The 24,234-nt window shown below is 46.1% G+C and overlaps 3 protein-coding genes across 3 annotated transcripts in view; all 3 read right to left on the minus strand.

Moving 5' to 3' along the window:
- LOC309564035 (uncharacterized protein) overlaps nt 1–23,702 on the minus strand; it is a gene marked incomplete at both ends in the record, with an annotated part of 33,672 nt that extends 9,970 nt beyond the window's left edge. Inside the window, 2 exons of the mRNA XM_082268660.1 lie at nt 22,908–23,336; nt 23,692–23,702. Of these exons, the coding sequence (XP_082124786.1) occupies nt 22,908–23,336; nt 23,692–23,702 (440 nt within the window). The remainder of the gene's footprint in view (nt 1–22,907; nt 23,337–23,691) is intronic.
- The window catches only part of LOC309564458 (uncharacterized protein), a 1,566,033-nt gene that overhangs the window by 1,368,666 nt on the left and 173,133 nt on the right, over nt 1–24,234 (minus strand). The window lies entirely within an intron of this gene.
- Nucleotides 1–24,234, minus strand: part of LOC309564033 (uncharacterized protein) — a gene marked incomplete at both ends in the record, with an annotated part of 247,142 nt that overhangs the window by 60,181 nt on the left and 162,727 nt on the right.

Genomic DNA, 24,234 nt, shown 5'->3' on the forward strand with positions numbered 1-24,234 from the left:
GCTGACCTGGAACCTGTCAGAATCTCTGTATGTAGTAGTCGGTTATCGCCATTTGCCACTGCACAAGCGGCAAAGGTCGGGCCATCTGGTCTCCTTAGGGATGATCCATCCACAAACAAGTCTGCACATGCAGGCAGACCAGCAATGAGTTCATCCTGAAGATCAGATCTGGGTTTTGTTACTTCGTCAATAGAGGCAGCACAATCATGTATCAGGTATTCAGAATCATCAACTTCCTCACTGTCAGCTTCCGGTAGAAAAGTAGCCGGATTCAGAGTCTGACAGCGCTGAATTTTGAGGTTGGAGGCTGATATGAAAATCAAATGGTAATGTGTTATCCTCTGCACTGAGAAGTGTTTAGTATAGGCACTATTTAACAAAGCCTCCAAATCATGGGGGCACATCAAATACAAAGTGTTGCCCAATACAATGTCTACAGTTTTCTCAACCAGTAGGGCAGCCGCCACTACTGATTTTAGACATCCAGGGAGCCCCCTGTCAACGCTGTCCAATAGGTAACTGTAGTACCCCACTGGGCGATGTCTGGCACAGAAGTGTTGCGCTAACACCCCATTTGCATGTCCATTTATTTCTGTGCAAAATAAATAGAAATCTTTGCTATAATCTGGCAAACCAAGACTGGGCACTGTTAGCAAAGATTGCTTGATTTGTTTAAATGCTTTCATAACTGAAGGGGTTAATTCTTCCGAAGTGAATTTATAATTGCTCTTTGTTTGTCCCTTCAATAATTCCTGTAGGGGTCCTACAACCGTGGAGTACTGGGGCAAAAACTGCCTACAGTATCTGTAAGAATATTTAATAATAAATATCTTGCGCTCGTACTTATGTCAGAATATTTATACTGCTCTGAATATAGCAGTGTATTTATTTATGGTTAATAAGCAAAGATCTGTGAAAAAGGAGAGTCTTCACCTATTGCCATAAATCAATGTCGTGAATTCTTTTTAATTGATTAATTTCTTTTTAAAAGCATATACCAATTTAAGTGAGTACAGTCTACAGTGTGGAATATATATAAAAATATTTATTCGCCAGACATGTAAACACAATATATGATCAACCAAGAAATGACACAAAAAGATAACTTCTACAGAAAAATACTAACTTCAAATAATCAATGCAATGTGATGTTTAGCTCAATAATGAAAGTGAAAGTAAAACAAAGTGAAGGTGAAACCAAAACGAAAGCAAGATTACCATTTCTTCCCAGGTATAGTATAAGCCATAAATTAATGTTCCATATAAACAGACTACAATGGTCTGCGTAATGCATAGTTGAAAGTCATTCCACTGCAGAAGGAATGAGAATAAGCCATGCAAAACGGAAGACTTAGAATTGCAAATAATGCACTAAATCTGATATGTATAAAAACAAAAATCAGCTTTTTAGAGAAAAATCTACTATGGCTTATACGGCTGGAATTGTAATCTCATTACCCTTAAATATGCAATATAAAACATATAAGGAAAGAATAAACAATTGTTGAATAAAATCAAATAATACAGCAAGGCATATTTACCACACTTAAGATGGTGTTACCAGAGTCCTAAGATGGATGCCAGTGAGGGAGGAGTTTCCTCCAAGTTTCAGATGAATGATGGACAAGATGGAGTATGTCTGGATGAGTCTGTTGAGGAATGTAATAGCGTGTGTGATGTAAGTGTATTGTCTGATGGGCAGTGTAATGTGTGTCCTCTCTCATATCTGGGCTGGTCTTTTATATGGTAAGAACAAAGAGCTATAAAAATTACCATAAGTAAAACCCAGAGGGATGAAACATTATCCCAATTGGTCGGGATATTCTATACCTAAACTAGTGAGATCATAGACACACCCCTTTTGATAAATGAACCCCATACTTGGTATAATAAAGTTAAATGATGATTTCTCTATATGTGAGATGAATCATATAACACAACATAAAACTTTGTCCAGACTACCAGTACATACATAAATGTCCACCTGTGTCTCCATCATTCACCTTGGCAAGTAATGCCATTTCAATAATTATATTTTTAAGACAACATAATATTTTTATATGGGCATATCTAAAATTATCTCAAGACTGCACCTGGTATTTCGCCTCCAGAGGGCAGTATCGTACCGTTCATTAGATTTTGTATTTAACATAATAAAAACATTTTGTTATCTGATGACCTATTGACCTCTAGCTAGTGAGAAGCCATTACTTATTTGACCATGCCATAGGGCTGTCAGACATAGTCTAGGTTGGTAGAATTTACGACATCTTTGAGCACTTAACTAGTCTAAAGCAATTCTTATATAAACACTCCTACCACATGCCTTAACATGAAGTAATTCGTTTTTAAGACGCACAAGTCCTTACACATCATAGAAAAGTATACTTATGTATATATATATTCTATATCTAATACTATAGAAGTATCAAGTTCACACTTCTATATTAATAAGAATACAATGTATTATCGTTAATATACATCTTACATATGATGATGTTTTCTAAAACTTATTTTTAAATAATCCTTAAAAAGAAATATACTGACTATATTGTTCATTGTTATATACAGATAAGATAACAGACTAGCCATGAGTGACTAGTACGATGTCTCGCCAATTGATTCTTATCTGATGAGATGTGTAAAGGGGTCTTATTTACGATTACATAGAAATACAAAGATCTCTGTTGAAACCATAGACCCTTTGTAAGCCTGTGAGAGACATTTTTGTTTAACAAGTATATATGAACTTTGTTTCAACTTAAAAACAAGATGGACGCCATGCTGTACCATTTAGTATCGCTTATGCATAATATGAGATACATGGCTTTTAAAATCATTTTTCTTTTTACCTATTATTATTTTAATCAACCCCCAATAACCCCGACATATCCCACCAATCCTAGAAATGCTTTCAATTGTTTTAGAGTTTTTGGCATTTGTTGTTAAAGTGGAGTTCCACTCATTTTCGTAACTTTAGATGTATGTAATCCCCTTTAAAATGACTTTTACCAATGGAAACTTTTTTTTTGTGCTAGTAAATACCTTAATTTCTGCTTTATTTCTCCTCTCCTCACTTCCGGGTCCGATCGGCGATGACGTCATTCGCCGATCGGACCCAGAAGTGAGGAGAGGAGGAATAAAGCAGAAATTAAGGTATTTACTAGCGAAAAAAAAAAAAAGTTTCCATTGGTAAAAGTCGTTTTAACCGCTTGCCGACCGCTGCAAGTACATATACTGCGGCGGTCAGCCCCTCGCAGGCAGAGTGACGTATCGGTACGTCACTAGCCTGTGAGGCTCTGGGGAGCGAGCGCGCGCCGGCGGCACGCTCCCGCTCGGTCACGGACCCCCCCGCGCGTGTGACCGGCGGACCCGATGTCCGCCGGTCACTCAGCGATCGTCAGGGGAGAGGGAGAAAGTTAGGTGGCTAGTGTAAACAAGCCGCCTGTCATTCTCCCCTGTGTAGAAACACTGATCATACGGTTCTACTATGTAGGACTGTTGATCAGTGTTCCTACAGCTCAAGCCACAGCCAATCACAGTTAGAATCACGCCCCTAGGGACACACACAGCCCCTCCCTCTCAAATAAAGTTAACCCCTTCACTGCCAGTGTAATTTTACAGTAACAGTGCATATATATAGCACTGATTACTGTAGAAATGTCACTGGTAACCCCAAAAGTGTCAAAAAATGTCAGTCAAGGGTCCAATCTGTCCGCCCCAATGTCGCAGTACTGCAAAAAAAAAAAAAAAAATCGCAGATCGCCGCCATTACTTGTTAAAAAAAAAAACAACAAAAATGACAAAAATCTTTCCCTTTGTTAGTAAACGCGATAACTTTTGCGCAAACCAATCAAAATACGCTTTTTGCGATTTTTTTTTACCAAACATATGTAGCATAAAACAAATTGGCCGAAAATGTTAAAAAATTTTGATTTTTACTTTTTTTTTTGGGGAATTTCATATAAAAAAATGTGAAAAATATTGTTATTTTTGCAAAATTGACGCTCTTTTTTTGTTTATAGCGCGTGATCAAAAAATCGCACAGGTGATCAAATACCACCAAAAGAAAGCTCTGTTTGTGGGAAAAAAAGAACGTCAAATTCGTTTAGGTACAGCGTCGCACGACCGCGCAATTGTCCGTTAAAGTCACGCAGTGCCGAATCGCAAAATACCCCCTGGTCTTTTAGCAGCCAAATCCTCCGGGGCCTTATGTGGTTAAAGGGGATTACATACATCTATGTAATCCAACGTATTAAAAATGGGTGGAACTCCGCTTTAAGCAATTACCTTTTTCCGTTTATCAGATAGATGTTTGACACCTTGCGAGATGCAATGTCCCAGGTATTGTACCTTTAATTGCACCCACTGTACTTTAGAGGCGTCTACCTTTTGGCCAATTTTGGCTAGAAAATTCATCAGTGAAATGGAATCCTCACTACAGGCCTGCTCTTCAGGGGAGGCTAGCAAAAGATCATCGACATATTGTACTAATATGGATCCTCTAGGGGGCTGCCATTCATCTAGCTTCTCCTTTAATGCCTGTGGGACCCCATAATTGGAAACTCCTGACGGGAGATAAGGGGGTTCCGCCATGGGAACTCCTTGTGGCGTCACCTGTACGGTAGAAACTGGCGCTCCCCTGGGTTCAGGAACCTATTCCTTAACCTCAGGGACTTGCATATTCATTATTTTAGTTTTTTTCCTTTCTCTCTATTTTTTCCTTTCTTTTTTGTAAGACTTCACAAGCTATCTGTGCTATGTCAACCAACTCAGGGACAGGTTCAATTCTCCAGCCCGCTATGCGGAGCTCCATTTCTTTTCTAATCTCAGACAACAATCCACTTACAAAAAATATTTATCACTTTAGGTCGTTTCATGTCATCTTCACTTTCAGTCGCCCAATCACTGTGCTTCTGTATAGCATCTTTGAATCTATTCCAATTGTTCAATACATCCTCACCTTCCTTCTGAACAACATCCAATAACATTTGGATATCCTGTCCTTTATCAAACATGCTTGTTACCCATTCCTTTAGAATTTCATTCAACCTATCAATCTTTGTTTCATACGTATTTTGGCCATCTGCCTCTACCTTCAATATCCCTTATTCATGTGCACTTATTTATTTATTTATTTTGTGCAAATGTGTTCCATACATCCACATATTTTTCAGGTACTGCACAATCAATCAAAATCCACACATATCTGTATATGTAGCTTACTGAGTTTTCTCCATTCACATCAACCTTTTGTACCATTTCTTTAAGACACTTGGCAATGTTTGGGAGATCTTCTATAATTGTCCTAATTTCTTGGGGTTTCTAAGGGACATAAACTTTCTCTATCCTTTCTGTATACTGACCTCCATCACCTATTTTTAAGGGCATTTCTACACCAAGTCAGTTACCCGGACTGAAAAACAAGAAACGAGGATGGCTTTGTCTCCTCGTTCACTAGGACGCTAAAAAAACGCATTACTTCACTGTGAAGTGGGTAGCATCGGATGGTATGGCCATCAGTAGAGATGGCACATCAGATACCACAATCAGATAAAACAAAAACATTTTTGGCTCCGTGCCAATCTTACAAAAAAAACTTTTGGTCTCGTGTCAATTTTCCAAAAACCTGACCAGAGGTTCCCCTCCTTCAATAGAGGACACCCCTAAAATATCACTCAAAAACTATAATCAGATAAAAAGTTAATCTGATTTGAAACTTTTGGCTCGGTGCCAACAGGGTCCAATGGTCACACTAATTGCGGTAACCCTTTCTGTCCAAAAATAAATTCCATAACTATAACGGGAACAAAGATATTTACATTTGAAGCCTTTCTTGGCAAGTAGCCAATTTTCAAAATGTTGCACCAGAGCTCCCTTTCACACAGGGACCCATGAGCAAAATGTAATTTCTCATTATCTATAATTCTATATAAAAAATAACCTCAAAGTGTCCTGCCAACTACGGCGAACTATGTTTTCCCTGATAAAACTGTTTCTATTGCTCTTCCTCATCTATTTGATAATGCAGCTTTTTCTGGGCATATTTTATAAGGGGGGGGGGGCATCACCTTTTTCTTTGAAACTTCTTCAAAGGCTGCTAGACATTCAATTCCCCCACAATCAGACATTTTTAAATAGCAAGTTAAACAAGGCATCAATTTTAGGTGTACTCAGGGAGTCCTCTGGTGGCCACCATTTATAGGGATCCTATTTATACGCTTTTTTAGTAATTTTGCACCACTTAACATGATGTTTGAGGGCATCTGGATCACCACTCACCATCATCTTAACAATGGGTGCACCTGGATGCAATTTTAAGCCTGTTTTCTTTGCTATTTTTAATAACTTTTTTGCTCTAGTTTTTGTAAGTCCTAAGTCATTCATAACGGGCAAAATATTCTTACAAATCAAACTTCCCATTGTATTATTTTTATTTTTCTCATTACCACTTTAAGAAATTACAATATTTGGAGTTTCCGGGATCAAGAACTCAGTTTCTTATAACAACGGCTGTGTACCAGCAGCCCAGTACGCAGAATGCAATTAAATTCAAAGGAATGTGTGGTGATGTGCCGCACTCCCCAACCGGCACATCACCACACATCAGATAAAGACAGTTTCAATGTGAGAAATAAAAAGGTTTCTCACCTGAGGCCTCTGTGCTGTCCCTCCTGTGGTGGGGTGATCGCCGGCAGCGGAGATGAAGTTAGAAAGACACCAAATGTCATGTTTGAGCCTTGAAATAAAGGACATCTACGCCAATCAGATTGCATCTGTTCTTGTAAGTTTACTGAGAATACTTGCGCAAGGTCCACATCTCATACAGAGAGAGAGAGCATGCGATGAATTGTACATTTAGATACAACCTTTTTATAGACAAATTTTACATACGAGTTAATGGCAGGCACAAGTCCAAACCAAAGATTACATAATACATTCTTTGTTGATTACGTAAAAAGACATATGGTCAACTCAACCCATAAAGGAGATGAGCTAAAGGTTAACATGACAATTAAAACGATGGATAATGTGAGATTAATGACCCCTTACTGGAACAATCATAATCTATGCCAAGGGGAATTTTTATGCTTTTCTGAGAATTTGATAAGACTTTGGCAGAACATTTCACATCATCTGGAAAACAACTTTTGACATATTTGCGCAATAACAGACTGAATTCTAAAACTATTACTGAAAATATAATTTTAAGGTAAGAGGGAACTCTAGACTATATAATGAATATGTAATTTAAAAGTCTTTAACCACTAAAGCCCTGGAGGATTTGGCTGCTAAACGACCAGGGGGTATTTTGCGATTCGGCACTGCGTGACTTTAACGGACAATTGCGCGGTCGTGCGACGCTGTACCTTAACGAATTTGACGTCCTTTTTTTCCACAAACAGAGATTTCTTTTGGTGGTATTTGATTACCTGTGCGATTTTTTGATCACGCGCTATAAACAAAAAAAGAGCGTCAATTTTGCAAAAATAACAATATTTTTCACATTTTTTTATATGAAATTCCCCCCCAAAAAAAATGTAAAAATCAAAATTTTTTAACATTTTCGGCCAATTTGTTTTATGCTACCTATGTTTGGTAAAAAAAAAAAAATCGCAAAAAAGCGTATTTTTATTGGTTTGCGCAAAAGTTATCGCATTTACTAACAAAGGGAAAGATTTTTGTCATTTTTTTTTTAACGCGTAATGGCGGCAATCTGCGTTTTTTTTGCGGTACTGCGACATTGCAGCGGACAGAACGGACCCTTGACTGACATTTTTGACACTTTTGGGGTTACCAGTGACATTTCTACAGTAATCAGTGCTATACATATGCACTGTTACTGTAAAAATACACTGGAAGTGAAGGGGTTCATTTTATTTGAGAGGGAGGGGCTGTGTGTGTCCCTAGGGGCGTGATTCTTACTGTGATTGGCTGTGGCTTGAGCTGTAGGGACACTGATCAACGGTCCTACATTGTAGAACCGTGTGATCAGTGTTTTTACACCGAGGAGAATGACAGGTGGCTTGTTTACACAAGCCGCCTGACTTTCTCCCTCTCCCCCGATGATCGCCGAGTGACCGGCGGACCCGATGTCACACGCGCGGGGGGGTCCGTGACCGCGCGGGAGCGGGAGCGCGCCTCCGCGGGCACGCGCTCGCTCCCCAGAGCCTCATAGGCTAGCGACGTAGACCTACGTCGCTCTGCCTGTGAGGGGCTGCCTGCCGCAGTAAATAAACTGTGAGCAGTCGGCAAGCGGTTAATATATTTTCATATCTTGACACTCCATATTCAAAGGCACAATCAACTCTTTCCTTTTGCAACCCTGCTACTATACACGAGGTTGCTAAACTTTTTTCAACACCCACCTAACCACCTGCTCCCTGGACCCTGTACTCTTGCAAATATTGCGGTCACCCTCTGACTCTATCCTACACTCTTTATCCAATATCTCCAATCACTCCCTCTCTTCTGGCCTCACTCCTATACTTAAAAAAACCTTCATTGGACCCCACCAATCTTAACAACCTAAACCCCATCTCCTTGCTCCCCTTTTCCTCCAAACTTCCTGAATGTTTAGTCTACAACCAACTGAGCGCCCATTTCACTGACAATAATCTTCTTGATCCCTTTTAATCAGGATTTCATCCTCAACACCCCACAGAAACTGCTCTCCTTAAACTCCCAAATCATCTGCTAATGGCCAAATCCAATGGACACTATTCTGTACTCCTACTTCTGGACCTCTCTGCTGCCTTTGACACAGTAGACCACCCCCTCCTTCTTAAAAAACTCCAATCCTTTTGGTCTCAGTGACTGTACTCTTCGCTAGTTCTCATCCTACCTATCCCACCACACCTTCAGAGTCACAACTTTACTTCCTCCTCTCCTCTTACTTTCTCCGTCGGGGTCCCACAAGGTTCTCTTCTTGGACCACTCCTGTTCTCCATCTAAACCTCTTGCCTGGGTGAGCTCATAGCCTTCATGCCTTCCAATACCATTTCTACACTGATGACACCCAAATCTTTGTCTCTACCCCTCAGCTCACTCCATCAATCTCCTCACATATAACTAATTTACTAACAGAAATATAAACATGGATGTCACATCACTTCCTCAAAATCAATCTATCAAAAACCGAGCTCATAATATTTCCTTCCCCACGTGCCGATTCCCTGACTTCTGGGTCAAAATCAACTTCTCAACTATCCACTCGTCCTCGCATTTCAGGGTGCTAGGTGTAATTCTGGACTCTGAACTATCCTTTCGGCCCCACATCCAAATCTTGCTGCCTCAACTTCTCCAAAATACCCCCCTTCCTAACCAATAACACCATAAAGCTCCAAGTTCCCTTCCTGGTCATCTCTTGTCTCAACTATTGAAACTTCCTCCTCATTAGATTACCTTTATATGGGTTACCCCCCCCTTCAGTCCATCATGAATGCTGCTGCCAGGGTTATCCACCTTACCAAAAGTACATGAGGAAGGCAGCGCATGAACCACACCGGGATGCAATGGATAAGGAAGTCAGGTGAACATCCAGTATAGAAAGGGTTACCAGTTTATTGGTATTGATAACTGAAAAACAAAGTACATAAAATGCTTACATCCCCCTGGGTTGGAGTGGACAAGGGCACCTGACAGCAAGCAACACGAGTGCGAGGAGGTCAGTCTCCCAGGACTGCTGAGCAGTGTGTGCACAAAGCCGGAAACCAGCCGGCGTGAGGATGAAAGGACTCCGCTGTAGTTCCGTAGCGGTAAGATCAGCCGGACTGGCACCACTTGCGGGGAAATACCAGGAACCAGGGTGGAACACAAGGTATATGGTTGCCATGACTACATGTTTCGCGCTATGCACTTTATCAAGTCATGACTCCAGCCCAGGGGGATGTAAGCATTTTATGTACTTTGTTTTTCGGTTATCAATACCAATAAACTGTTAACCCTTTCTATACTGGATGTTCACCTGACTTCCTTATCCATTGCATCCCGGTGTGGTTCATGCGCTGCCTTCCTCATGTACTTTTGTCCATATCAGCACCCTTCCTATGCTCATTGGCTAGCAGCAGAAAAACCACTGGGGAGCCTCACAGGCTTATTTCTATCCCTCCACCCTACAGTGATCCCAGGAGCGCCTGGTTTGTGATTATTGCTTATCCACCTTACCAACCACTCAGCATCTGCTACTCTGCCAATCCCTTCACTGGTTTCCATTCAGTGTCCTCCACCCCTCTCTGCCAATCCCTCCACCGGCTTCCATTCAGTGTCCTCCACCACTCCCTGCCAATCCCTCCACCGGCTTCCATTCAGTGTCCTCCACCCCTCCCTGCCAATCCCTCCACTGGTTTCCATTCAGTGTCCTCCACCCCTCCCTGCCAATCCCTCCACTGGCTTCCATTCAGTGTCCTCCACCCCTCTCTGCCAAACCCTCCACTGGCTTCCATTCAGTGTCCTCCACCCCTCTCTGCCAATCCCTCCATTGGCTTCTATTAAGTGTCCTCCACCCCTCTCTGCCAATCCCTCCACCGGCTTCCATTCAGTGTCCTCCACCCCTCCCTGCCAATCCCTCCACCGGCTTCCATTCAGTGTCCTCCACCACTCCCTGCCAATCCCTCCACTGGTTTCCATTCAGTGTCCTCCACCCCTCTCTGCCAATCCCTCCACTGGCTTCCATTCAGTGTCCTCCACCCCTCTCTGCCAAACCCTCCACTGGCTTCCATTCAGTGTCCTCCACCCCTCCCTGCCAATCCCTCCACTGGCTTCCATTCAGTGTCCTCCACCCCTCTCTGCCAATCCCTCCACTGGCTTCCATTCAGTGTCCTCCACCCCTCTCTGCCAATCCCTCCACTGGCTTCCATTCAGTGTCCTCCACCCCTCCCTGCCAAACCCTCCACTGGCTTCCATTCAGTGTCCTCCACCCCTCCCTGCCAATCCCTCCACTGGCCTCCATTCAGTGTCCCCCAAAGCCATCCACAACTCCGCTCTCAGTTACATCACTAACCTAGTCTCACGATACCAACCAAAACATTCTCTTTGTTCCTCCCAAGACCTCCTGCTCTCTAGCTCCCTCGTTACCTCCTCTCATGCTTGACTCCAGGGATTCTCCTGAGCCTCTCCCATCTTCTGGAACTCCCTATCCCAATTTGTCTGTCTCCTACTCTGTCCACTTTTAGATCATCCCTGAAAATCCTTCTCTTCAGAGAAGTGTTTCCTGCCCCACCTAACTGGAGTTTTATTTTCTCCATCAGCTCATCCCCCACAGTAATTGCGTACTGTCTGCCCTCACGTTATACAAACTGTTGGCACAATACAGGGGGCGTAACTACAGGGGTTGCAATTGCAACCGGGCCCCATGCTCCACCTGGATAGGAGGGGTGGTGGGGGCAGCATGTGGAGAAATCACTGTCCTCCTTTTTCCTCCTGTAGCTGCAGGAGAAATATGGAGATTGTTTCCCCTGTATGCTGCCCCCGCAACTCCTCCTATCCAGTTAATTTGTGGTCTGCTGTCTCTGGGCTCGTGTGCATTCCCCTGCCCCCACCCCCCTGTGCTCCCTCCCCTCTCTTGCCGGCTGCGGCAGGGGATGTGTCACAATAGAGAACCAGGAAGGGGGTCGGTAAATATGTAATTTTCCAGCTCCTTCCTTTTCTGAATGGACAGAGTCATAGTCAGTGACATTGTAAAAAAATAAAATAAAATTATAAAAAATAATACATTTAAAGTATCAAAAAATAAAAACTACTGAAACCAGTGGGTGAACTTCCAGGATCACAAAGGTCACACTTGCAACCAGGCCCTGGCATTCCACCACCGTGGGAAGGGCCCCAAGATGGCAGACAAGGGCCCACTGCAGAACTTGTGAAAGGGTCCTGCTGCAAGACTGTAATAAAGGGACCCACAACAAGAGTAAAGGGCCCCAGGATCAGTGGGAAGAGCATCAGGCTTGAAGGGAAGGGCAACGGCCAGGGGTCTGGGGGGCCCTTCATGGTTTCTAGCACCAGGGCCCTGCGCCTCTGGCACAATATATATTCTGTATAATAATAATAATAATAATATATGTGTGTATCATCATCTGCTGAAGATAAAAGAGGTCACAGTGACTATGGAGGAAGAGGACGGACATGACGGGGGGGTTACTGGGTGTAAATAGAAAATAAGATCTTATTACCTCCTCTGCTGCCACTCCCAGAGATGTCTTCTCGCTACATCGTCCCAGCTCAACTTTATACCTGACATCACTTCTTGTCTTCCATAGAGACTTCCTGTCTGGGTAGAAGTGGGATCACCGCCTTGTGGAGATCAGAGGAACTGCAGCCCTGAGAACCGTCTCGTAGTGAGAACACGGCCTTGTGCTGTGTGTGTATGTACTGTATATCCTTATAGATGGGTCATCTCCACTCCCACCAAGGGGGAGAGAAATATATTACTGCCTATTACAATAAGGTGACCAGATTTTTAAAATGAAATCCAGGGACTTTTACTTTTTTATTGGCAAATGGTAAACTATTTTATAAGCATATTTTCTTCTAATGATATATGCGGTGTATGTGGGATGTGTTTATGGAATGATTGTAAGATAAATACTTATTTCTCACATTTCCTCCATGAGATAGAAAAAAAGATAATTCTTTGAATTTTCTGGTATATGACTACTAAATGTTAAGAAGATAAGGGGAAAGACTTGGAGGGGGGGATAGGGTGGCAAAATCCAAATACAACCCGGGCAGGAGTAATGGTGTCACCCTCTCTGCAAAAGGTAAGAAATACTGCAAAGCTGCAATGTGCAAATAGTGGTGAGACCCCCCAATATATATATATATAATCATAATAATAAAATATGCACATCAATTGTACATTGTATTATGATTATATATCGGGGGGTCTCACCACTATTTGCACATTGCAGCTCTGCGATATTTCTTCTCTTTTGCAGAGAGGGTGACATCATCACTCTATATTCCAATACACGGGATGATTAGCATCTCTGTTATTATTATTGTATGTGGGGGGTTTCACCATTATTTGCACATTGAAGCTCTACAATTTCTCAAAATATTTGTGCAGAGGGGGTGACACCATCACTGCTATGCTGCAATACACTGGTGGATTTGCACTGGATATTCATGTATAGGTGTCACCATTGCACTTATAAGTCCATAAGTCCAGTATACCCCCTGTATGCTGGAGGTCAGTGTGCCCCTGTATGCTGGAGGTCAGTGTGCCCCTGTATGCTGGAGGTCAGTGTGCCCCCTGTATGCTGGCGGTCAGTGTGCCCCCTGTATGCTGGAGGTCAGTGTACCCCCTGTATGCTGGAGGTCAGTGTGCCCCTGTATGCTGGAGGTCAGTGTGCCCCTGTATGCTGGAGGTCAGTGTGCCCCCTGTATGCTGGTGGTCAGTGTGCCCCCTGTATGCTGGAGGTCAGTGTGCCCCCTGGTATGTTGGAGGTCAGTGTGCCCCCTGTATGCTGGCGGTCAGTGTACCCCCTGTATGCTGGTGGTCAGTGTGCCCCCTGTATGCTGGCGGTCAGTGTACCCCCTGTATGCTGGTGGTCAGTGTGCCCCCTGTATGCTGGAGGTCAGTGTACCCCCTGTATGCTGGAGGTCAGTGTGCCCCCTGTATGCTGAAGGTCAATGTACCCCTGCATCCTGGTGGTCAGTGTACCCCTTGTATGCTGGCGATCAGTGTTCCCCCTGAATCCTGGAGGTCAGTGTGCTCACTGTATGCTGGAGGTCAGTGTGCCCCCTGTATGCTGGCGGTCAATATACCCCCTGTATGCTGGCGGTCAGTGTGCCCCCCTGTATTCTGGTGGTCAGTGTACCCCCCTGTATGATGGAGGTCAGTGTACCCCCCTGTATGCTGGTGGTCAAGTGTTCCCCCTGTATGCTGGAGGTCAGTGTGTCTCCTGAATGCTGGCGGTCAAGTGTTCTCCCTTTATGCTGGAGGTCAATGTTCCCCCTGTATGCTGGCAGTCAGTGTAGCCCCCTATATGCTGGCGGTCAGTATGCCCATGTATGCTGGAGGTCAGTGTGCCCCCTGTATGTTGGGAGGTCAGTGTGCCCCCTGTATGTTGGGAGGTCAGTGTGCCCCCTGTAAGCTGGCGGTCAAGTGTTCCCCCTGTATGCTGGAGGTCAGTGTACCCCCTGTATGCTGGTGGTCAGTGTGTCCCTGTATGCTGGAGGTCAGTGTAATCCCGTATGCTGGAGGTCAGTGTGCCCCCTGTATGCTGGCGGTCAGTGTGCTCCCTGTATGCTGGTGGTCAGTGTGTCCCTGTATGCTGGGGGTCAGTGTAACCCCGTATGCTGGAGGTCAGTGTGACCCCGTATGCTGGAGGTCAGTGTGCCCCCTGTATGCTGGCGGTCAGTGTGCTCCCTGTATGCTGGCAGTCAGTGTGTCCCTGTATGCTGAAGGACAGTGTTCCCCCTGTATGCTGAAGGTCAGTGTACCCCCTGTATGCTGGAGGTCAGTGTGCCCCCTGTATGCTGGCGGTCAGTGTGCTCCCTGTATGCTGGCGGTCAGTGTGCTCCCTGTATGCTGGCAGTCAGTGTGTCCCTGTATGCTGAAGGTCAGTGTACCCCCTGTATGCTGGAGGTCAGTGTACCCCCTGTATGCTGGAGGTCAGTGTACCCCTGTATGCTGGAGGTCAGTGTACCCCCTGTATGCTGGAGGTCAGTGTTCCCCCTGTATGCTGGCGGTCAGTGTTCCCCCTGTATGCTGGCGGTCAGTGTGTCTCCTGTATGCTGGCAGTCAGTGTGTCTCCTGAATGCTGGCGGTCAGTGTGTCCCCTGTATGCTGGAGGTCAGTGTGCCCCCTGTATGCTGGCGGTCAGTATACCCCTGTATATTGGAGGTCAGTGTACCCCCCTGTATGCTGGTGGTCAGTGTACCCCCTGTATGCTGGAGGTCAGTGTACCCCTGTATATTGGAGGTCAGTGTACCCCCCTGTATGCTGGTGGTCAGTGTGCCCCCTGTATGCTGGTGGTCAGTGTGCCCCCTGTATGTTGGAGGTCAGTGTACCCCCTGTATGCTGGTGGTCAAGTGTTCCCCCTGTATGCTGGAGGTCAGTGTAGCCCCTGTATGCTGGCGGTCAAGTGTTCTCCCTGTATGCTGGCGGTCAGTGTAGCTCCCTATATGCTGGCGGTCAGTATGCCCATGTATGCTGGAGGTCAATGTGCTCCCTGTATGTTGGGAGGTCAGTGTGCCCCCTATATGTTGGGAGGTCAGTATACCCCCTTTAAGCTGGCAGTCAAGTGTTCCCCCTGTATGCTGGAGGTCAGTGTGCCCCCTGTATGCTGGCGGTCAGTGTGTCCCTGTATGCTGGAGGTCAGTGTAACCCCGTTTGCTGAAGGTCAGTGTGCTCCCTGTATGCTGGCGGTCAGTGTGTCCCTGTATGCTGGAGGACAGTGTTCCCCCTGTATGCTGGAGGTCAGTGTACCCCCTGTATGCTGGAGGTCAGTGTACCCCCCGTATGTTGGCGGTCAGTGTACCCCTGTATGCTGGAGGTCAGTGTACCCCCTGTATGCTAGAGGTCAGTGTTCCCCCTGTATGCTGGCGGTCAGTGTGTCTCCTGTATGCTGGCGGTCAGTGTGTCTCCTGAATGCTGGCGGTCAGTGTACCCCCTGTATGCTGGCGGTCAGTGTGTCCCCTGTATGCTGGAGGTCAGTGTTCCCCCTGTATGCTGGAGGTCAGTGTTCCCCCTGTATGCTGGAGGTCAGTGTTCCCCCTGCATGCTGGCGGTCAGTGTGTCCCTGTATGCTGGAGGTCAGTGTACCCCCTGCATGCTGGCGGTCAGTGTGTCCCCTGTATGCTGGAGGTCAGTGCACCCCCTGTATGCTGGAGGTCAGTGTACCCCCTGTATGCTGGAGGTCAGTGCACCCCCTGTATGCTGGAGGTCAGTGTTCCCCCTGTATGCTTGCGGTCAGTGTGTCTCCTGTATGCTGGCGGTCAGTGTGTCCCCTTAATGCTGGCGGTCAGTGTGTCCCCTGTATGTTGGCGGTCAGTGTGCCCCCTGTATGCTGGCGGTCAGTGTATCCCCTGTATGCTGGAGGTCAGTGTGTTCCCTCTATGCTGGCATTCAGTGTTCCCCCTGTATGCTGGAGGTCAGTGTGCCCCCTGTATGCTGGCGGTCAGTCTGCCCCCTGTATGCTGGAGGTCAGTGTGCCCCTTGTATGCTGGAGGTCAGTGTGCCCCTTGTATGCTGGTGGGATTAGGCTGCAGCGGCACAAGGACCTGTCGCAGTAAGAAATAAATCCATGATAAACAGACATGGTGCAAGGGAGAACTCCGCATTGTTAAGGAAAAAAACATGAAAACATATATAAATTGTTACTCAACCTATGTAGTATTTTATTTTTTTATTCACAATTCAAACTATGGCTGCTGAAGTCTCCTAAGGTGTCCAAAAAGACAGTGTAACAGTTGTTTGATTGCTGGGTGAGAAAAACCCGTAAAGGGTTCATTACTGCTAAAGGAATACTGACACTGCAGCTTCTCACATCAGAGCACCATCCCAGCAGGTGAATAATCAAACAGACCCTGCCATACAGATGTAGAGCCCTCCTAGGTAGGTGCTAGAATGAGTGGATATAGTTTTTGGTTTCTCTGCCTAACAGGGACACAGCTCATGCTGTCTTGATGTTTCACACTGATCCAATAGCCATGGAGTATATTGGACAGTGGGCGGAGTCCTGGCAGATGAGAGCATGGATGTCTGTACCAATGTTGTTGAAGTATTTTCTAATTTGTGTATGTTGTCTAGTATAAGGTGTTATTAAACCGACTATTTCTGTTTTTGGTTGTTTCAGGCCTTGGAACATAACTTCCTCTCTTTTGTGCTTATAAGTCCTATTATAAGCTTTTCGCAGTGTAGTCCGCGAATAGCCTCTAATAAACAGTCTCTTTCGAAGGGAATCCGCCTCCCATTTAAAATCTTCGTCGTTCGAACAGATTCTATGCAATCTAAGATACTGGGAGTAGGGTATACTATGTACCGGGTGTTTGGATGAAAGCTATTGCCATGTAAAACCGTGTTGCCGGCTGTCGGTTTTCTATAAAGTGTAGTTTCTATCCCGCCTTCTTATTGTATAAGAATTTGTATGTCTAAGATCAAACTACTACACATATATATTTTATCTTGTACCTAGGATCATCTGGACCGATACCTATATATACACACACATTTTGGTCCGATTTTTCCCCCTGTGTCTGCCCCAGGTCGGGTTAATTTTTTGGGGGTTGGAAGGAAGGCCGTGTGCTAGTACGCCATGTTTGTATTTATTATGATGTACATAAATACAGATTATGTTCTATGTTTATGAAACACCAGAGGCGTAACTAGAACCTTCAGGGCCCTGATGCAAGAAACCATGAAGGGCCCCCCAGACCCCTGGCCGGGGCCCTTACCTTCAAGCCCAGGGCTCTTCCCACTAATCCTGGGGCTCTTTACACTTGTTGCATGGCCTTTTATTACGGTCCCGCAGCAGGATTCTTTCACAAGTTCTGCAGTGGGCCCCCTTCCTGCAATCTTGGGGCCTCCCCACAGTGGTGCAATGCCAGGGTCCGGTCGCAAGTGTGACCTTTGCAATCCTGGAAGTTCACCCACTGGTTTGCTACCGGGCCCCCTGGAGCATGGGGCCCGGTAGCGATTGCAACCCCTGCAACCCCTGTAGTTACGCCCCTGTGAAACACTAATATCGAGTCTGTTCATTTTAAGAGAAGACGAAGATAGAGGAATATGATCCAAAGCAAACACAGTGACGTGCCGCCATCCCTAATGGTTAATGCAAACAGAAAACAGAGGTCATGGGACTTTAAGGCCCCATGCACACGGGGCGTTAGAAAAAACGTACGTCAAAGTTAGTTCTGACGCCGGAAAAAGCAGCTGTAAAAACGTGCTTTCAGTAGCTTTTTCCATTGGCGTTATTGCACGTTTTGCCACGTTGCTTTTAGCAGCGTTTTTTTTTCTTCCATTCAAAATCAATGGTTCCCTATGGGAGCCTATTGATTTGAATGGAGGTCGCACCGCAACACCGCAAGTCGGATCCGACTTGCGGGGTGACTTGCGCTGTGGGAATCTTGAGGGGGAACTCCACGCCAAAATGTGAAAAAAACGGCGTGGGGTCCCCCCCCAAGGTTCCAAACCAGGCCCTTCGGGTCTGTTATGGAATTTGAGGGTAGCCCCATGCCGAAAAAACGGCGTGGGGTCCCCCCCAAAATCCATACCAGACCCTTATCCGAGCATGCAGCCTGGCAGGCCAGGAAAGGGGAGGGGACGAGCGAGCGGCCCCACCCCCCCTGGACCACACCAGGCCACATGCCCTCAACATGGGGGGGTGTTGGTGCTTTGGGGCAGGGGGAGCTCTGCACCCCCCACCTCAAAGCACCTTGCCCCCATGTTGATGAGGACAAGGGCCTCATCCCCACAACCCTGGCCGGTGGTTGTGGGGGTCTGCGGGCAGGGGGCTCATCGGAATCTGGAAGCACCCTTTAACAAGGGGGCCCCCCAGATCCCGGACCCCCTCCCTATGTGAATGGGTATGGGGTACACTGTACCCCTACCCATTCACCCCATAAAAGGCAGTGTATGGAAATAACGACAAGAGACGTTTTGGAAAGTTTATTAAAAATCTTCATCCGACTCTTCTTGTCTTCTCCTCTCCGGGGTCTTCTCCGGGGTCTTCTGCTCTTTTGCTGTCCGCCCTTCTTGTCTTCTCCTCTCCGGGGTCTTCTGCTCTTTTGCTGTCCGCCCTTCTTGTCTTCTCCTCTCCGGGGTCTTCTGCTCTTTTGCTGTCCGCCCTTCTTGTCTTCTCCTCTCCGGGGTCTTCTGCTCTTTTGCTGTCCCCCTCTTCTTGTGTTCTTCTCTCCGGGGTCTTCTGCTGTCCCCTCTTCTGTTCTTCTCCTCTCCGGTCTTCTGCTCTTTAGCTGTCGGCTGTCGGCTGTCTTCTTCCTCCGGTCCTTCTCCTCCGACGTCTCCGCTGATTATGCCTATCTCCGGTCTCTTCAGCTTATTATATAGCCATTAGGGGCGTGGCCCCGATGACGTCATCGGGAGGCCCCGCCCCCTCATGTCACAGATGACATCTGTGACATGAGGGGGCGGGGCCTCCCGATGACGTCATCGGGGCCACGCCCCTAATGGCTATATAATAAGCTGAAGAGACCGGAGATAGGCATAATCAGCGGAGACGTCGGAGGAGAAGGACCGGAGGAAGAAGACAGCCGACAGCCGACAGCTAAAGAGCAGAAGACCGGAGAGGAGAAGAAAAGAAGAGGGGGACAGCAGAAGAGGGGACAGCAGAAGACCCCGGAGAGAAGAACACAAGAAGAGGGGGACAGCAAAAGAGCAGAAGACCCCGGAGAGGAGAAGACAAGAAGGGCGGACAGCAAAAGAGCAGAAGACCCCGGAGAGGAGAAGACAAGAAGGGCGGACAGCAAAAGAGCAGAAGACCCCGGAGAAGACCCCGGAGAGGAGAAGACAAGAAGAGTCGGATGAAGATTTTTAATAAACTTTCCAAAACGTCTCTTGTCGTTATTTCCATACACTGCCTTTTATGGGGTGAATGGGTAGGGGTACAGTGTACCCCATACCCATTCACATAGGGAGGGGGTCCGGGATCTGGGGGGCCCCCTTGTTAAAGGGTGCTTCCAGATTCCGATGAGCCCCCTGCCCGCAGACCCCCACAACCACCGGCCAGGGTTGTGGGGATGAGGCCCTTGTCCTCATCAACATGGGGGCAAGGTGCTTTGAGGTGGGGGGTGCAGAGCTCCCCCTGCCCCAAAGCACCAACACCCCCCCATGTTGAGGGCATGTGGCCTGGTGTGGTCCAGGGGGGGTGGGGCCGCTCGCTCGTCCCCTCCCCTTTCCTGGCCTGCCAGGCTGCATGCTCGGATAAGGGTCTGGTATGGATTTTGGGGGGGACCCCACGCCGTTTTTTCGGCATGGGGCTACCCTCAAATTCCATAACAGACCCGAAGGGCCTGGTTTGGAACCTTGGGGGGGGACCCCACGCCGTTTTTTTCACATTTTGGCGTGGAGTTCCCCCTCAAGATTCCCACAGCGCAAGTCACCCCGCAAGTCGGATCCGACTTGCGGTGTTGCGGTGCGACCTCCATTCAAATCAATAGGCTCCCATAGGGAACCATTGATTTTGAATGGAAGAAAAAAAAACGTATAACGTGGCTTAACGCACGTTAAGCAACGTTATAGCAAAGTTATTCAGCTTTTAGCAGCGTCAGGCGTTTTTAACGCTGTAACGCTGGTCCTCAGAACGCGCAGGTGGTGGGTTCTTGTTGCAGCCTAAAAACGCCTAAGCCACTTACAGCTCAAAAACGTCTGAGTGTGCATGAGGCCATAGAATAACATGGAGAGGCGTTTTTAGGCTGCAAAAAGAAAACGTCTGACGCTGCTTACAGCAGCGTTAAAAACGTCCCGTGTGCATGGGGCCTTAATGAGGCAGGTCACCAACTAAGATATACAAAAATAGAATCTGAACGTAGTCATTTATTATACATACAGTAATTGATACAAATGTTGACATCAGTAACAAATATGATGCAGACATGTATACAAAAAAAGCTGACACAAAAAATCCATATAGTAAGGAGATTGTTATAATAATAATAAGATATATTCAGTAAAAAAGTACATGGCCGTCACTAAATGTTCCATCTAAGTGAAGAGAGGAAATATCTATACCTACACGAACCTTATGATATATACCAACTTATCCTTATATATGTATGATGTACATGAGTGAAATTAGTAGGAGACATTGATCTCCTGTGTACGAGCTGAGCTCAGTTTGGGGCCAGTTTCCTCATTTTATTGAGATCTGGTTTTAGATAAATCAATAAATGTTATTTTAGGATAAATCCATGTAGTTGTTATCTGTCTCATGCTGTGCTCTTAAAGTCCACACATATGACAGTGGTTCCTTGTGAACATCTGTAGGTTCCCATTTCTCTGAACAGATAGGATGTTGGGACTCATTAAAAAAAATTACGTGTGTGTTTTTATAACTATTTGCCACTTTTTTGGTGAATAGGTACAGGTACTATGGTCTCGATACTCATTCACATGGGGGGGGGGCAGGATGTGGGGGGCCCCTTGGTAAAAGGGGCTTTAAGATTACGACAAGCCCCCTGCCTGCAGACCCCCACAAGCACAGGCCACGGTTGTGGTGAAGAGGCCCTTATCCCCATCAACATGGAGATAAGGTGCTTTGGGGTGGGGGGCAGAACTTCCCAAAAGCACCCACTCCCCCATGTTGAGTACATGTGGCCTGGTAGGTCAAGGAGGGGGGGCTCTCACTCATCCCTCCCACTTTCCTGACCTGCCGGGATAAAGGGTCTGGTATGGATTTTAGGGGAGAACCCATGCTGTTTTTTTTTTTTTACATTTTGGCCCCCGAAGGGCCTGGTATGGACTGGGGGGGGGGGGGGGGGGGGAAGCACAACATTTTTTTCTATTGACGGGCTTTCGTTTTTCCGTGAGAAAAGCATTTTCTTCACGGAACACCAGCATTGTTTTCTTTCCATTTATCTGTCAGTGGGGAAGCCCGCTGACAGCTGATGAGTCATGGTTGGTAAGGATGCGGGTAAACAGCTTCCCAGCTTGCTCCTTAACAACCAGCTATTTCTTCACACAAAATTTGCATCGGTCGATCCTTTTTTTTGACTGATCCGAATTCGAATCGCTCCGAAGTTGGAATACGTTAGCAAACGAATAAACGAAACAAATTTTAACAGATTTCAACTAAATTCATTACAATTTTATTTGGAGATTTGGATACATCGGAATCTAGGAATAACCAAAAATTTGTTGGAATTTGTATTCACACCGAAACGAATTTCACGTGTCTAACACTTAATGGCCACCCGCTAACAGCTGGGCTCCCAGCCAATGCAAATGGCCACCGATGGCAGGGCCCACTCTCCAGGCATGGATCCTCTACATATGTGTGCAATAACACCACCCCGCTGAGATCTGGGGACTCAATGACCACTCGGGACATCCTGGAAGACTTCTGGATACTAAAGGAAGCTCCTGACATCCCGCACAGCTGCCCAGCACCAGACCCGCCCACCAATACTTCCAATAGATAGAAAAACTTCATACAAAAATGGTCCTATAAGTGAGGAGGACAAAAAAAAGGAACGCAGTCATTGGCTTATCCTGAACATTTATGGGGGTGGAGTCTTATGGGGGAGGATCGAGGGCGGGGCTACCCAAACGTATGCTGCCATAGACATCTGTCAGGAAAGCACATTATGGCCACTAGATGGAACTGACCATTATAGGAGATCCCAATTCGCCATGACTGGGGGGATGTGGGTCACATTTCATCAACACATTTATAACAACCAGATCTGTAACTGTTTGTGAAATCTTCCCGCACAAAATGTACTCAGCCAATGAAAGGTAAGGACTCCATTTTTATTTTTATCCTGCTATCAATGGCCAACACGGGACAACACTTCATCCATGTCTTTGGTGATCTCTGATCTCCTTATGAAGTGTTTCTTACATGATGAAGATCAGTCATGGAGTATATCTGAGGTGTATATCAGGGTGTGCTTCTTCCCCACATGTCCACCAACATTCATATAGAAGATATTTCCCGCACTCAAGGCACTAATACACCTCCAGGGATGTGTGGGAGCCCCGATGTACAGGAAGACAGGACTTCAGTGAGGAACATTTCCCTCACTCAGGACAGGAATATGGCTTTTCCCCTGTGTGAGATCTCTGATGTCTGGAAAGATGGCACTTCTGTGTAAAACATTTCCCGCACTCAGGACAGGAATACGGCTTCTCACCAGTGTGCAATCTCTGATGTGTGGAAAGAGCGAACTTCTCTGAAAAACATTTCCTGCACTCAGGACAGGAAAACGGCTTCTCACCAGTGTGCAACCTCTGATGTGTGGAAAGATGTGACTTAATTGCAAAACATTTCCCACACTCAAGACAGGAATACGGCTTCTCACCAGTGTGCCATTTCTGATGTGCGCAAAGATTGGACTGCGCTGAAAAACATTTCCCACACTCAGGACAGGAATATGGCTTCTCCCCCGTGTGAGATCTCAGATGTGTGGAAAGAGCGAGCTTCTGTGCAAAACATTTCCCGCACTCAGGACAAGAATACAGCATCTCACCAGTGTGCAATCTCTGATGTATGGAAAGAGTGGACTTCCGTGAAAAACATTTCCCACACTCAGGACAGGAATACGGCTTCTCACCAGTGTGAGATTTCTGATGTTTGAAAAGATCGGACTTCGCTGAAAAACAGTTCCCGCACTCAGGACAGGAATACGGCTTCTCACCAGTGTGCAATCTCTGATGTCTGGAAAGATTAGACCAATCTGAAAAACATTTTCCGCACTCAAGACAGGAATATGGCTTCTCACCAGTGTGTGATCTCTGATGTGTGGAAAGAGCAGACTTATGTGAAAAACATTTCCCGCACTCAGGACAGGAATACGGCTTTGTGCCAGTGTGCGATCTCTTATGCACAGAAAGAGAGAATTTCCGTGAAAAACATTTCCCACACTCAGGGCAGGAATACGGCTTCTCACCCGTGTGCAATCTCTGATGCTTGGAAAGATCAGATTTATGTGAAAAACCATTTCCGCACTCAGGGCAGGAATACGGCTTCTCGACTGTGTGAGATATCTGATGTTGGGAAAGATTGGACTTACGTGAAAAACATTTCCCACACTCAGGGCAGGAATACGGCTTCTCACCAGTGTGCCATTTCTGATGTGCGCAAAGATTGGACTGCGCTGAAAAACATTTCCCACACTCAGGACAGGAATATGGCTTCTCCCCCGTGTGAGATCTCAGATGTGTGGAAAGAGCGAGCTTCTGTGCAAAACATTTCCCGCACTCAGGACAAGAATACAGCATCTCACCAGTGTGCAATCTCTGATGTATGGAAAGAGTGGACTTCCGTGAAAAACATTTCCCACACTCAGGACAGGAATACGGCTTCTCACCAGTGTGAGATTTCTGATGTTTGAAAAGATCGGACTTCGCTGAAAAACAGTTCCCGCACTCAAGACAGGAATAAGGCTTCTCGACTGTGTGAGATCTTTTATGCACATTAAGCTTGTATTTAAAATGGAAACACTTCCCGCACTCAGTACAGGAGAACCTCTTATTTGTTGTAAGGACAGCCCAGTCCCTCACAGTTTGAGGTTCCTCAGGATAAGATGAATACGATGGTCCGGCACTGTCCCTCA

Source organism: Pelophylax lessonae (genome assembly GCF_965119305.1).
Source record: "Pelophylax lessonae genome assembly, chromosome: 9".
Classification (NCBI taxonomy): Eukaryota; Metazoa; Chordata; class Amphibia; order Anura; family Ranidae; genus Pelophylax; species Pelophylax lessonae.